This window comes from Leuciscus leuciscus, assembly GCF_965113295.1.
Source record: "Leuciscus leuciscus genome assembly, chromosome: 4".
In the NCBI taxonomy this organism is placed as follows: domain Eukaryota; kingdom Metazoa; phylum Chordata; class Actinopteri; order Cypriniformes; family Leuciscidae; genus Leuciscus; species Leuciscus leuciscus.
Window position 1 is genome coordinate 15491363 of NC_138728.1, and position 14671 is coordinate 15506033.

At 38.8% G+C, this 14671-nt stretch overlaps 1 protein-coding gene across 1 annotated transcript in view; it reads right to left on the minus strand.

The window, feature by feature from the left end:
* Positions 1–7316: 7316 nt before the first annotated feature.
* snd1 (staphylococcal nuclease and tudor domain containing 1) overlaps positions 7317–14671 on the minus strand; it is a 176705-nt gene continuing 169350 nt past the window's right edge. The window contains exons 23-24 of the mRNA XM_082167808.1: positions 10911–10955; positions 7317–8215 (exon numbers count right to left, since the gene is read on the minus strand). Coding sequence (XP_082023934.1) covers positions 8150–8215; positions 10911–10955 — 111 coding nt within the window. The 3' untranslated portion in view covers positions 7317–8149. The remainder of the gene's footprint in view (positions 8216–10910; positions 10956–14671) is intronic.

Sequence of the window (14671 nt, forward strand, 5' to 3'; positions counted from 1 at the left end):
CACAGTAAACATGATGAATGGCGACTGTAGAACGCAAAAGCCGAATCCCGGACATTTTGGGCGATCTCGATATCCCGGGCAAACTCGTCACGGAGACTCACAAGTAGCCTAACCTTGTTGTTTTCAACTGCGCTCTCTAACCGGGAGGCGTGGCCTCGTAGAGCAGCGAAGCAAGTGCATTCTGGGAGTTGTTGTCTTTCATCCACATAAGCCAAAAATACATTTTCTGGCTTTTCTCAGTCTAGAAAACTCCAAATTCAAAAATGTCTTCACATTTCTTCTACATAAATGACCTATTTTAAATACACATTCATATTTCCAGAGGTGAAGTATCCCTTTAAATCTAATTTAATTTCCTACCGTTTCGGAGAGAAATGTAGTAGCACGTTCATCTGCCAGTGAGTCTTTCATGGAGTCCTCATGTGTTTGCAATTTGAATATAATAATGCATTTAAAAGTTGAACGGACGTCGCTCAAATGCTTTTTGGGCGCAATTGGATAGACCTAAAACCAATCAGAGCGATCGTCATTGTGTTAAGCCCGCCTCAACGTTTCTGATTGGTGCCGCGATTTCTAGGCCATGGAAATGGCCTTGAATGAGCTCTTTGCCAGACTACTTCTCGAGCAAATCTGAATTTGCCGGAAGTTGTCTGGGTTTTCCCAGGCTATCTCCATACAGCATATATTCTCTGACTTTGTTGGCATTATTGTCTGACTCCGGGTCAAAATGAACACCGTTACTGAGAGTTTCTGTTTTGATAATATCATCATTCCGTGAGATGAGATTGTCCTGACACTGAGCGCGAGCTCATGAGGCTCCATCCTCTGTGCCGGCAGCAACAGCTCATTTGCATTTAAAGGGCACACGCTAAAACTGCATGTTTTTCTGAGGCCCTCAAAGTGACAATTTAAACATTCTGTAAAAAATTGTCTGTTGGGTATTTTGAGCTAAAATTTCACACACACTCTGGGGACATCATAGACTTATTTTACATCTTGTGAAAAGAGGCATAATAGGTCCCCTTTAAATGGAAATATTTTGTAACATTATAAAGTACATGTCTTTGCAGTGACATTTGATCAATATAACACTTCCTTGATGATTTAAAAACATTCTTAATTCTTAAAAAAAAAAAAAAAACTACTGCTCCCAAACTTTTGAACGCTAGTGTACATTAATTCAATACCCTTGAAATATTCATCCCACCTCCAGAGTCATCTGATTGGTCCATTATTTAAAGATGACGTAGATAATTTTTTTTTGGTATTTTTAATGTCAAATCGCATAAACTTACATTTGGTACTCGTGTGTACAGACTAAAGGCCCATATATACCAAGGACGATAACTATGACAATTTCTAAAAATCATTCTAAATATAAAAAAATAGCAGTGTCCACACCACAACTATAACAGCACAGAGTCAGACAGCTATTTTGAATCCATCCTGCTTTAAAGGGTAACTAAACCCCTGGTCAGAGCCTGACTCCACCCACTGGCAATATTTGAAAAATGCTGGAAAAGTAGGCAGAGCCCAGTGGAGAGGGGGCGTGCATCTGTGACTATCTCTCTGCAGGCAAGGGCGTGGTTAGCTGGTACCCTCTGATGTCAGAGGGTACCACAACTTCCAATAGGAAAATTCAACTGCAGTAGCCACTGTTCAACCTGAAGAGGGCAGCACTCAGACGTTTTTACACCATATTTTGTAAAATTAAAACACTTTAAACACAAATGTCAAAAAAACCACTTGAATCAATGAACAGCACTAATAAAGCCCCATTCTTACAGATCATTAACTAAAAAAAGTTGGTTTAGGGTTTAGTTACCCTTTAAAGAGCTCGAGCATTTAAAGCGACAGACGACAAAACTGCAGTGCGCGCTTAGAATAAACAGAACGTTATCGTCTGTTGGTGCGAATGCTAATATAGTTATCATTATAGTTATATTTGGTTATCGCTCTTGATGTGAACGGGTTAACTATCTTAAAGGACAAGTTCGGTATTTTACACTTAAAGCCCTGTTTACAGATCGTATCTGATGAAATAGAACGGTTAAGATAAAAATTTGGACACATGCTCCTGTCCCGAGAATTTTAGGTTTATTTCGCTTTTGTGGACCTATTTTGCCAAATGCGTCACACCCGTGATTCTTCCGTTGAGAGCTTGAATAATAGACACTCCAGCCCAGTTGGTGGCGATAATGCACCTTTGCCAATTGCAAGCAAACCACGGGCATTTCATTGAATACACAGAAGAAACAGAAGGGGGGGGGGGGGGGGGGGGGGATGAATAAACCTAAAATTCTCGGGACAGCTGCATGTGTTCAAATTTTAATCTTAACCGTTCTATTTCATCAGATACGATCTGTAAACAGGGCTTTAAGTGTAAAATACCGAACTTGTCCTTTAACAATAGTAATAAAAAATGTATGTATGGTTGGTTACACTTTATTTTAAGGTGTCCTTGTACTGAGCAATATTGTTTAACAACACATACAATAGGGCTAGGTGGGAATAGGGTTTAATTTAGGGTTAATTGCATGTACAGTAATTATGCATAATTTTCTGTTATTATAGTATGTACATGTAACGTGCAACAAGGGCCACTGTAAAATAAAGTATTGCCAAAAAATATATTTTAGGTTTGGAACAGCCTTGGGAATTTGCTTCAAACTGTAATTTAGGTAGATGCATATAGCTTTCATCAAGAGAATATAAGTGAATCTCAGTGACACTCAAAAGACAAACACTCTTTGTCATTTATCTCTGTGGAGCTCTGCTAATGAGAATCCAAAATTATTCAATTGATTCAAGACCACAGTAATTATAGTCACATATGATGGGGGTATATGCCCTTGATCATTTCATAAGTTTATCCAGGATCTTTTTTTCATCATCTGGCTGCCACGGTGATCTAATAGAATGATGAGTGAGAAGAAACAGTTATTCTGGACTCCTCATGCTATCCAATCTGCCTCGCAGTGTGAGGCACATGGCTGCCGGAGGTAGAAATCCTCTCACACAGCCTCCATTAGAGGTGCCCTCTACCCAACAAGACCACAGTATTTTCCCTCTTTCACTCTTGGCTCTCACACAGACCTCTCCTGAGCATCTGGAGGTCACTGAGACGCATGCAGAAGACACGTAAGCCTCTGAGAGAGGAAGCCGTCTCATAAGAGCTACTTGCACTGCCCCGAGAGACTGAGTCAGGGATCAGAGTTTGCTGCTACTGAGAATTCAATAATTTAATATTATTAGTTGCAGTTTGATTTCACAAGACGGGATGGAATGAATCGAATCTAAACCATTTTATTATAATGTCAGCCGTAAAAAAATCTGTAACACCATTCAGACCTTCCAATGTAGGAAAAAAAAATACATTGAGATTCTGACCGCACCTCAAGTTCATGGTTGTACATCCATTTCTTGAATTTATGCTGTTTTTCTGCTCTTTTGGCTGATGTCAAACAAGAAATGAATGCAGCTGAGCAACTGAGCAGATCTGCCAGAATACAATTTGCTGGAAGGAAACAAAAAACAAATACTGACCTCTGGTTTTTAGCTAGTTTTTAAATATTGAGTGTGAAGAGCACATCTCCACTGGATTTCATTTTAAACATTAGAACATTTTAAAAGTACTGAGCAAAAGAAGTGACTATATCAGTGCAGTCTGCTCAGTGCCTATATACTGTCTATTGTCAAGAGAAGCGTTTGTCATGTTGTATAAGTGCACAGTGTGACAGACAAGCTTTGTCGGATGCTTAGAAACTAACCCAATGTTCATTTAAAGAAAATTGTCATCTTTTACTCACAATCTGTAACGTTCCAAAGCTGTATTACTTTCTGTAGAGCACAAAAGGAGGATTTTGAAGTACTATGCTGGTCACTCTTCAATGCAGCTGCAACAAAAACTGAAGATTTCAAACTTCAAAAAAGAACCACAAAAGTAGTCTATACTTGTGCACGATATCCAAACTCTACTGAAGCCACACAGCTTTCACTGAGAAATTCAAGTCACTTCATTGATTAAATGACACTTTTGAATAAACTTATGAATAAACAGCTATATATTTCCTATTGAGATTGACTATTGACATACGCGTCTTTTGTTCCATCTCACATCTAGTGTCGACATCATAGAGAACACATGAGAGGAAGAAGAGAGAAAACAAGAGATGCAAGCAGGTGAGTGTCACACAACCACATGGATGGACCAAAGCGCTCTGACTGTGCCAGATCATGTGCAACACACATTAATATATCTATATCTAATATATCTATATGTAGCTTTAGGACACTGTATGTCACCTGACACCTGACAGGCATGAGGATGAAAGGAGAAATATGGACGGACAGGGGCAAATATCTGCTACTGCTAAAACATTCTGCACATCTTAAGGTAAAATTAACAATTTAAAACACCAAACATTAAACACCTGCCTGGAAAACAAAAACAAGAGTAGAAATCGTAACGATTGGGACAAAACTTTCAGCTCGCCTAAATCATCCTAATTTACACACTAAATTATACACTAAAACTGGCTTCAAGTTTGTTGTGGCGCTCGATCCGATCCACATTCAACAGCGTTTTTCAAAAATCGCTTACTGCACCTTTAATAATTGTATAGTGAAGCAGAGACATGAAATTAATGAAAAGAAAAAGAGCACTGGGACACAATATGTTCGCCACAACACTTCCTGCTGCGTTACGACTTAACCTACTTAATGTTAATCTGAGCAATTACACCTCGTCTTCTGTTAAAAGCACCACATTCTGCAGAATGTCTAGCGACATTTCTCAATTCAAGTGAATATATATATATACAGGTTTGAGTCCTTAAATTATTTAACATAAAAGGTTTAGGGAGGTCAAAGAACTGAGCTAATCAAGCTGAACATTACTAGATTCACTGAGGACAGGACATTTCAAATGGAGATAAGGTCTGTATTCATTTGACAAGAAAAGGACATGATTTTCTTCTGTTAAAGGCTAAAAAATGCATGTATATGAATGTAAAGTTAGATCTCATTAACCTGAAAAAAAGAGAGAAGTGATTTCCAGTGTTTTGACTTAATGAAGGGACTTGATAAACCTGAAGCAGCACATCAGTGCAGCAATGAGGCAGAAATCTGGGCTGAATCTCTGTTCTGAAAGTCATAAACTAACATTAGAGAACTACATTATACCATGATCTAATATAAAAACCCTTTCTCACAGAGCTAATAAATAGCCTGAGTTGCACAGGGCAAAACCAGGGTGCTCATGGTTCATTAGGGCAGTGGAGAACAGATGCGATGATGTTTTCAGCAGAGATGAGGGCCATTCATCTAAAGCCTCAAACACAGGCTAGTTCTCAAGTGAGTCTTCAACTCATCTACTACAGTTTCAGCTAGAGACCCAATGCTCACCGCTGTCATACTGAGTGAAAGTTTCACTGTTCTGAAACCAATTGTGGTTAAAACAAATTGTCTGCATTATTTTGGGTGTGTTCACACTTGTAGTTCAGTTCGCTTGTTTCGTTTTAAAAAACAAACATTTAGTCCTGGTTCGCTTAGCGTTGACATTAGCATTTTTAACGCTGAACCTAAAGGCATAGCGATACGTTCACAACCTGATCGGTCGGCTTTATGATGTATTGCCTATTTCGAGACGGAACTTACCGAACTTCCAAAACAAGCTGTGTACTGGGATAAATGCGCTCGTTGTATGTACGTAGCCTACATATGATGGTTTTTGACCAGCTGAGAACTCATGGAGAGCTAAAATGTGTAAAGGTGCCCACCGTGGCACCGCCCCGCCCCCATGTCGTTTACATTTTTTTATTGTAATAAAAATAATTTAGTTTAGTTCCAGAACAGACACTACAATTAAAAACGAACTACAATTAAATGCATCTGCTCAATTCAGCGTGAGCTGAACAAAGATCAGGAGCAGCAGGAGTCAGATTTCTCCTCACTTCGCCCATTTCACCTCACTCTTGACTGACAAGATGACGGCGGAAGATTTGGTTTCAAAGCTAAATGTAAAAGCACCATTTATACAAGTTTGTCAATGTACTGTTTTGTTGTGTTTTTCATTAAGAATAATAATAAACCCACCATTCAAGCAATTGCTGCTCCCGAATTGGCAATTTGAAAGTGAAAGTAAAATGTGCACAGCCGCACATGCATTCATACCGGTGCGTGTCCACTGGCACAGAGCAGAGCGAGCGTTTTCAGTTCATTCCTATGGAAGCTTAAGTTCTATAGGAATTGATTGAAAAATGCTCGCTCTGCTCCACACTGTTATGAATGCCTGTGCGCCCGTGCACATTTTACTTTCACTTCCAAATTAGCGATTTTAAAGCGAGGTGCAAAAGAGGGAACCCCCCCCCCAGCGGTGATACAGTGTTGTCACGTCGATTAACCGGCGGGAAAATTTCCTCACCGTCACATCCCTATCCATCACACACAAACGATCTGCTACGAAGAGACACGGTTCTGATGCCTGTACTGAACTGTAATTGGCAACATCGCGATTATGATGAGAAAAAACATGTTTGCGTGAGCATTCTGTTATTTTTTAGAGTCTTATCTTCCGTTTTTGGTCGTTTACATGTCTTTGGTCCATGTTGTGTTCATATTTCATTCATTTCACACTTTGCAAATGCACAAATGTAATTTAAAACACGTGGTTTCTGCATTGTAATACATGACTACTGTTTAAAAGTTTGAGGTCAGTAAGTTTTCAAGCAAGATACACCCCCGACACACACAACATTCATAATGTTACAAAACAATGTTCTTTTCTATTTTCTATAAAAAAAAACCTGCAAAAAATGTATCTTATCTTTGTAAATATTTGTTTTCACAAATATTAAGCAGAACAACTGTTTTCAATATTGATAGTAATACTGAAAATTGGCATCACAGGAATAAAATATATTAAAAGAGACCAGTTCTTTTTTTATTGCAATAATATTTCACAATATTACGGTTTTCACTGTAATTTTGATAAAATAGCCTAAAAGACTTTACAAAGCTGACCCCAACTTATGAACAATAGTGTATGTAGGTATAAGGGGATAAATTGTTACTTAAAAATTGTAATCAACTTTGTGTTGTAAATTTGACTTAAAATTGTATTTCATCCATAGTAATTGTGAAATTACCAGAAACAATTTTTCTCAGTTTAAACATTGGTGTTTTGCCATTGTAACATAGTTTGGTGTCATTTAGAGGCACATTTAAAAACACTATAGTTACTATACCATGTTGTAAATAGTCAAAGAAAGGAACTCACCATCACCACATCCCTCAAAACCAGTCAGACAACAAGGCACTTTGCTAATTTTTATTCATCAGATTTAAATACAATGACAGGGTCTACCTCAGAAAGAAACAAATTCATACACTGTTTCCGTATGGCGGCAAGAGCAGGAAAAGAAGAAACGATGACCGTTGAGTAAACCTCACAGGGAAGAAGCCCAGAGACGCTTGTAAAGGTGCTGGCAGCGGTTCTTTTGCCACAGAGAAAGAGAAAACACACGTCCTACACAAATGCCCAGAAATGTCACTGAACACTCAGATCACATCAGAGAGAGACAAAAATACGTTCAGTCAGTTCACTTGGTTAGTTTTGATCTATCTTCAAAATATCCATATATCCCAAATATAGAATCTCACGATTGAGGCGGCATTTTCTCAGCAAGCTTTTGAGTTCATGGTTGCTCTGTGCATCCCCCTCATTTCTTTAAAAATCTTGCCCCAAAATATAGAAATCTGATTGGGCAGATCAGGTTTGCTATGATGGGGTTTGACAGCTGGTGATTGGCTAAAAATGTACATGAACAAGATGTTTGGCTATCATGTCAAAATTAAGAGATTAAGGTAAATAAATTGGTCCTACTTAAAGTAGCTACAGGTAGCTTTATCTGTAGCCTACTTGCTTTAAAAAAAAGTAAAGAAAATGATAAGAAACAAAGTCCTTGGGCAGAAGAGAGGATATGCACAGAGTAAAAAAAAAAACGAACTAAACAAAATAAAAACAACGGACAGAGGCAAATGTTCAACGTTAGAAAAAAAGAGCATTCTAATGTTTTGAGTTTTTTTCATGATTTTTGTGTTCTCTGCAAATGCATCCTGTCTTCCACAAGGTCTTTGGGACAATGACTTAGCGGCGGTACCCGAACTCATCTGCGTCGTCATCACGGAAATCTCCATAACGCCAAATGTTGAGCTGCAAATAAAAGGCAAAATTGTAATAAAAAAATTAATAAATCATGAAACACGAGTTAAAACATAATCTTTAACTGTACATGTCATTGTGGAATTTAGACACTCAGTACTTAAATCTCATAATTGCATGTGTAATTTAATTCAGATTTCAAATGCGGTTTGGACACTTTCATTGTGGCGTCGCTAAAGTTAGGTTGTGACAAAATAGTTTCCAACTGCAATCGTGCATATACGAGAATTTTAGAGACCGCATTTTGAAAGGAAAGCATAAGAAAAACAAACCCTCAAATCAGCAGATCTTTGCTGTTTTTGAACGGGCTTCTACTGCACCAGTGGACACGTAGGGTAAAGGAATTGTGTTAAAAAAACATTTTTTAAAGGGAAAATAAACTTTTGAAACCCACCCTAAATCCTAAATAACTTCAATGAAACATTAATAAGCAGCAAAATGAGGCTTTAAGTCATTTGACAGCACTGATCCACCATCATTAAGTCCTGATAAGCATTTGTGCTCATGTATCTGTGAGACTGAGGCACAGATGGCCAGCATGTAGACAGGATCATTAAAACATGAGCTGGTCTGTAACATCACACCTCAGTAATAACGAGGCGAACGGTCGTTTACGGTCCTCTTTAACTCCAGTCCCTTCACATCCAGTCACGCGTGAAGGCTTTACATCCAACAAATTTCAGTGCAGCCCTTCTATTTCACATCGGTTTTGAAACATAACCCAGTTAAATGTTTCATTTACGTGATGGTGGATGGTTTCGGCTTCAGAGATTCTTCGTGACGACGGGAAATCATTTTGTATGTCATGCAGGCTTTTGTCTTTTTTTCTCCATTTCTGTGGTCAATGTGTGTGTGGCTGTTAACTCGGAGAGAATCACAGCTAATTAATGCCTATGATAATTAGCGCCGTCGTTAGCAGGGACATCATCATCAAGCTCTTGGGTTGGTATGGTTCTCTCTTCAGCTTGAGTGTTGTTAAACAAGGCCGTCGGCCTGTCATATGGAGCGATGTTTGGACCAAAAGACTGTGTTTGATGTGAACCATGCTGCAGTTATAGGTTACAAATACATGCCATTCATTTAAAATCCTTAACGTGTTAAATTAATTTAATGCAAACTGAAGCACGTGAAATTGCGTCGTTAACATAACGTCACACAATTAGATGATCTTTTAGAAGTAGGGAGTTTATCACACAGAGCATCTACAATACCGCAACACCTATAACCCTGGTAGGTGGAAATTTCTATTCTTCTAACCAGATTTCGCTTCTCTGTTTGCGATCAGGTCATTTCAAGTTGCTAAACTCTTGGAAAGTTTTTAGTCCAATGATCCAGTAAATGACTTCATTCAAACAATCAGTTCAAAACATTGCTCATGTAAAGAGAGAATAGACTAGAGCAGTGGTCTCCAGCATGGTGCCCGTGGGCACCTGGTAACCCGCATGGAGTCTGTGAGTCGCCCGCCAAGCACGTTCTATAAATAGCCTGAATTGTAATCTTTCATTTTCTTTAAAACATTTTTTTTCATGATAATTACATAAAATGAGAAAAACTAATGGTACCATTTAATTTAACATTAAAACATAAAATCATTCAATAATTTTAAGTTTTTAGAATCTGCGCGTATCGAGTCAATGTACGTTGACATGTCAGTGCTAAAAAAAAAAAACGAAAAAAAAACTTTTATGCTATTATTCTGTGAGTTGAGGCGGTCACGGGAAGACGGCTTAAATAAGATAAATTGAACTATAAAAAAGAAAAAAGATTAATCATGGATGATGATGCAGGTCATGCAAAAAAGAAAAAGACTTATTATTTTAACGAGGAGTGGGAGGCAGAATTCCTCTTCACTAACGTTAAAGATAAAGCTGTATGCCTCTTCTGTGGAGCTAGCATTGCGGTTGCCAAGAGACACAATGCGGAGAGACATTTCACCACAACCCACGAGACCTTCAATGTCCGTTATCCACCAGGTACATCACTTAATGTTAGTGAGATGAAAGCAACATTTAGCAGGCAGCAATAATTGTCATAATATTTAACAATATTACTGTCTTTTGTTGTTGTTGTATTTTTCAAAACTTTTGACTGGTAGTGTGTGTGTGTATATACACACACACTATCTTGTTTGATATAGGCTGCTCATACTCATACTCATATCGATATATATTTATCATATTCTGTGATTGTTTCTGAAGAGCACGAGCCCTGTGTGAGAAATCTCCATCACAACTTGACTTGTCCAAAATGTAAACAAGCTCTTTGTTGTTGCAACGTACACATAATATATACACTGAATTCTGAAAAGTTTTCTGTAATTTTTTTTTTTTCAATGGTGAGCATAAATTTATGAATTATGGATTCATATAATTTGGTATTTTGTTGTTCTTTCACTAAGTGTCCATTGTTTTGGAAAGCACCTAAATTTACTTCTAAAAAAAGCTTGCAGAAAATACAGTTTTGTGAGAATCACCCTTCAATCTAAGGGTTTACTTTGCTGGATATAGCAAATGATGACAAAATTAACATATTAAACAAGATAAATAGTGTATGCTTAATTTTACGAGAAGTGTGCAATTACTAGTGATTTTTTTAATTTATTGAGCCCTAATATATAAATATAAAATGCTGTGACTGACCAATCAGAATCAAGCATTTCAGAGCAATGTAATAAAGATGATCTTACCCTGGCACTCTTGGCAGATTCCTGGCCATTCAGATATTCAGTCACCTATGACAAAATAAGAGAGGTGCATTTAGACAGAGCAGGGCCTAATGTTGTCCTAACTCCTTTAACATATCATTGAACATCTTAAACATTAGATAGATGACACACATTACGTTATGGAGGACAGAGATTGTTTTCCAAGATTGATGCTGTGCTGAATCTACATCAGTCAATCACAGTAAGTGCATCTTGTTTAGAAGATGTTTTAACAGGCCCTCATCTTGTTGAGCTGTTCTCTGATCATAAGGGTAGCGATCAGAGCCGTGTTCTTGTAGAGTATGTATTCAATAATGAGTGAAAGTGTGGGTGGTTATAGCCACTAGACGGCCTGTGTCTCAAGCTCTTTCTTATCCTGCGGCCCACAAAGAGCTGCACCACAGACACAGGCCTGCACAACACTAAACATTATTGACCATTTCTGCCATAGCAAGGATTGAGTCACTGATTGAGGCATGGAGTGGGGATTGTCCTCGTTTCCAGTATCATTACAAAGCTGGAAAGGTAGTACCGGGTAAGGATGAGATCACAGCAGAGGATTTAATGCACAAAGATGGCAGATGTTAAAAAGTGTAATGTGTGCTGTTTTAGTGGTGTGTTTGTGTGCAGGGGGTGTTATTATTTAGAGGTGGTTAGTTGGCTGGCTGAAGAGCAGGTGATTCTTCAGTGCTTTAGGACACACGTGAAGAGACTGCGAGGTACATCTGGACAGCAGAGAAAAGTGCAGCTAACGCAGCCTCCATCCATCAAGCGTTCGACGCCCCATGACATGCAACACAGCACCTCACGTGCCACACACTCACACACACCACCATCAGCAGTTTTACACAGAAAAGGGGCCAAGACTCTTGCGCTGCTTCAAAGATGCCAACATTAGAGCTGTGCTGATACGATCATATAGGACAATTCATCAACATTTCAAGATTACAGATGCACAGATATTAGAGTGCACTGATAAGAGTTGTGCATTAATCAAGATATCAAATTATCAGCTTCTAAATATTACATATTGTATTGGGGTGTACAATATGATTGATTGTACACATGATTTTGTGTGTATTTGAACATTTTAGTGCAATAAGCTGCGAAAAGAGAATGTGATCATTAAAGATCAATCATGTCTGCACTTTTTCCTCATACATGGATGCTTTATTGCTCTAATGCGGCAATAACTTATACCAGCCTAAATCATCATCATCATCATAACAGAGTCAGCTTAAAATACACACAATTTCCACTTGTGAGTTACTTCTGTTAGTCCTCACTTTTATGGGTTCAGGTGGTTGTGTTACCCAATCTGCAGACTGCAACTGAGTCTCGGCATGAAATGATGGGACAGTGATCATATTTGTGGTGTTCTTCGAAACACTCTATAATACCCCAGTAATACAGGCAGCCTGAAAATCAAAGCGTTCATAGACACAGCCGCACAGCATTCGAAGAGAACAGTTTGGACTTTGATCATTCACTGCAGAGATTAAACAACAGAAAGACACTGGAGCTGAAATGGCTTCTCTGTCCCAGATCAAGCCTGTGTTCAATCCACAGGGCACAGGAATGAAATGGGGTTTTTAGGCAGCGATGCGTGTCATTCAGCATGTGTCCCGGCCCGTTTGTGTGGATGAGTGTGTATTTGATACTAGAGGAGCAGAAAATTCCCCATTCTAAGCGCAGCTAACTTTTACTGGTTAATGGGTAATAGAGCTGTCAGGAGCAAGGCATGATGGGATATGACTGGACATGGGGTGGCCAATAAGTGCGTGATTGCAAACCAACTTTAGTTGAGGTGAAATAATCTTTTGTTTTTAGTTTGTGTTCCGTCACGAGTGCTAAATTTTTTATGATGGCGTATCAAGTTAAAAATAATCCAACTTAAAAGTCATCCCTGCACTCCATCTAACCGTTTTTGAATGCAAGAAAGATTTGATTATCATCAAATCTTAAGAAATATGTCCGACTGGATTCCTTAAGACTAATTAGTTGAGAACAGTAAAGAAATGTTAAAGGGATAAAACAGGAGAGGAACAGAAATGTAAACCACTATTTTAAACCCCATATAACTTTCCGTAAACTGCTAAAAAGCTCTCACAGAACAACCGTAATAAAAATACTACACCTCCCTTGGGCTTTATCATCTAGACTGTACAACTCAATATCACTGACAGAGAGAGAGAGAGAGTGATTGAACATACTCGGAATTTGTCCTCTGTATTTAACCCATCCAAGTTAGCTGAGATCATAACATCTCCAGAAGGTCATTATATGCCAACAACAGCAAGACCTTCAAACTCTTTCTAAAAATCACAAGTCTAGAGTTGAGCCAATACTGAACGCTTTAGGAGAATCTCACAGAACAAATCTCCAATAACACTGTATTCTATGACTGTAACCCTAATTAGTATGTGAGCTTGTAATTAGCTTGTAAAACTAATGAACATTAAAAGGCACCAGTGTCACTGATGGTATGCTACAGTAAGGTTACTCTTAGCGCTGGTGTAGCATAAAATGCATAGCACCTCTGTTTCAAACCATATGAGCTGCTTTGCACGCATTTGTTTTACATGCAGAATGTGTAGCTTGAATGAAGTAACTTGTTGATTTGATGTAAATTCACCTCTTTCAATCGCATGCCCTCTGATAACATACAGACATCTCATCTAGCATGCCAGTATGAGGAAGAAAACCAGAGAAGGAGAGAGAGCCTGACACACAAATAAGAAAGAGCAGTGTTTGACAAACACAGGGAGGGAAATGACACATCGATTTCAGCTATCGATCCTGAGAACTGATGAAGCTCATTCACACTTATCGGAAGGCCTGTGTTATCCGCGCGCAGGTGCAGAGTAAGAGAACCGGGGGGCCTTATCTGACACTCTCTCCTACTCTCTCTCTCCCTGTCACACAAACGTTCCCATATCTGACTCCTACTTTCACGTTAAAGATTTTCTTTCCCTCTCTCGTTTGCCTTGTACGGAGATTCAAGGACTTGTTCCACACTAGACCGTAGTGAATGTGTCGGACTGACTGACATATGGACTCTGGTCTGGAGACTTCAGCAAAGTAAAGATTTGCTGATAGCAGGAAGTCAGGTGTCAAGCAGATACCCTTCAGAAGCAGAGAGGACATAGGGAGAAATGATCACAGAGCACTGTGTTTAAAAAGGAATAGAATATCAAAAGAAAGACAAGGGGGATGGGTAGTCATGGGCGGGAAGGCACCGTGTATTATGAAGGCAGTGTAAATAATCGCTGTATATTAACAGCGTTTTAAATCACAGCTCATTTAACGAAGGAATGAAAGGTTTGATTCACTGCTTTGTCTTTAATTCTGAAGATTATGATTTATCACACCACTTTCACCGACATGCAAATACATGGAAATTTCCAAACTACATCCTCCAGCACACAGTGTGCTGCATTGGAGGCCAAACCAGAAGCAGAAAAAAAGATGGGGAAGGAGAGAGAGAAGGACAGAGAAAGAGAGTGTGCGTGAGTGGGAGAGATAATGAATGAGAAACTGAATGAAGGAGAGAGTGAGATGAGAGAATTTTTATGAAAAAGCCAAGGGTGAAAGCTAAAGTACAGAAGACAAGTGGCATGGCGCCACCACACTATACTAAAGTGCCAGTGCTGTCCTAAAAAATGACCATCTGGCATACAGGATGTGCCCACTATGTGCATTCAACTGCTAATGGACTGTAATAACAGTGTTATAAGATGGTT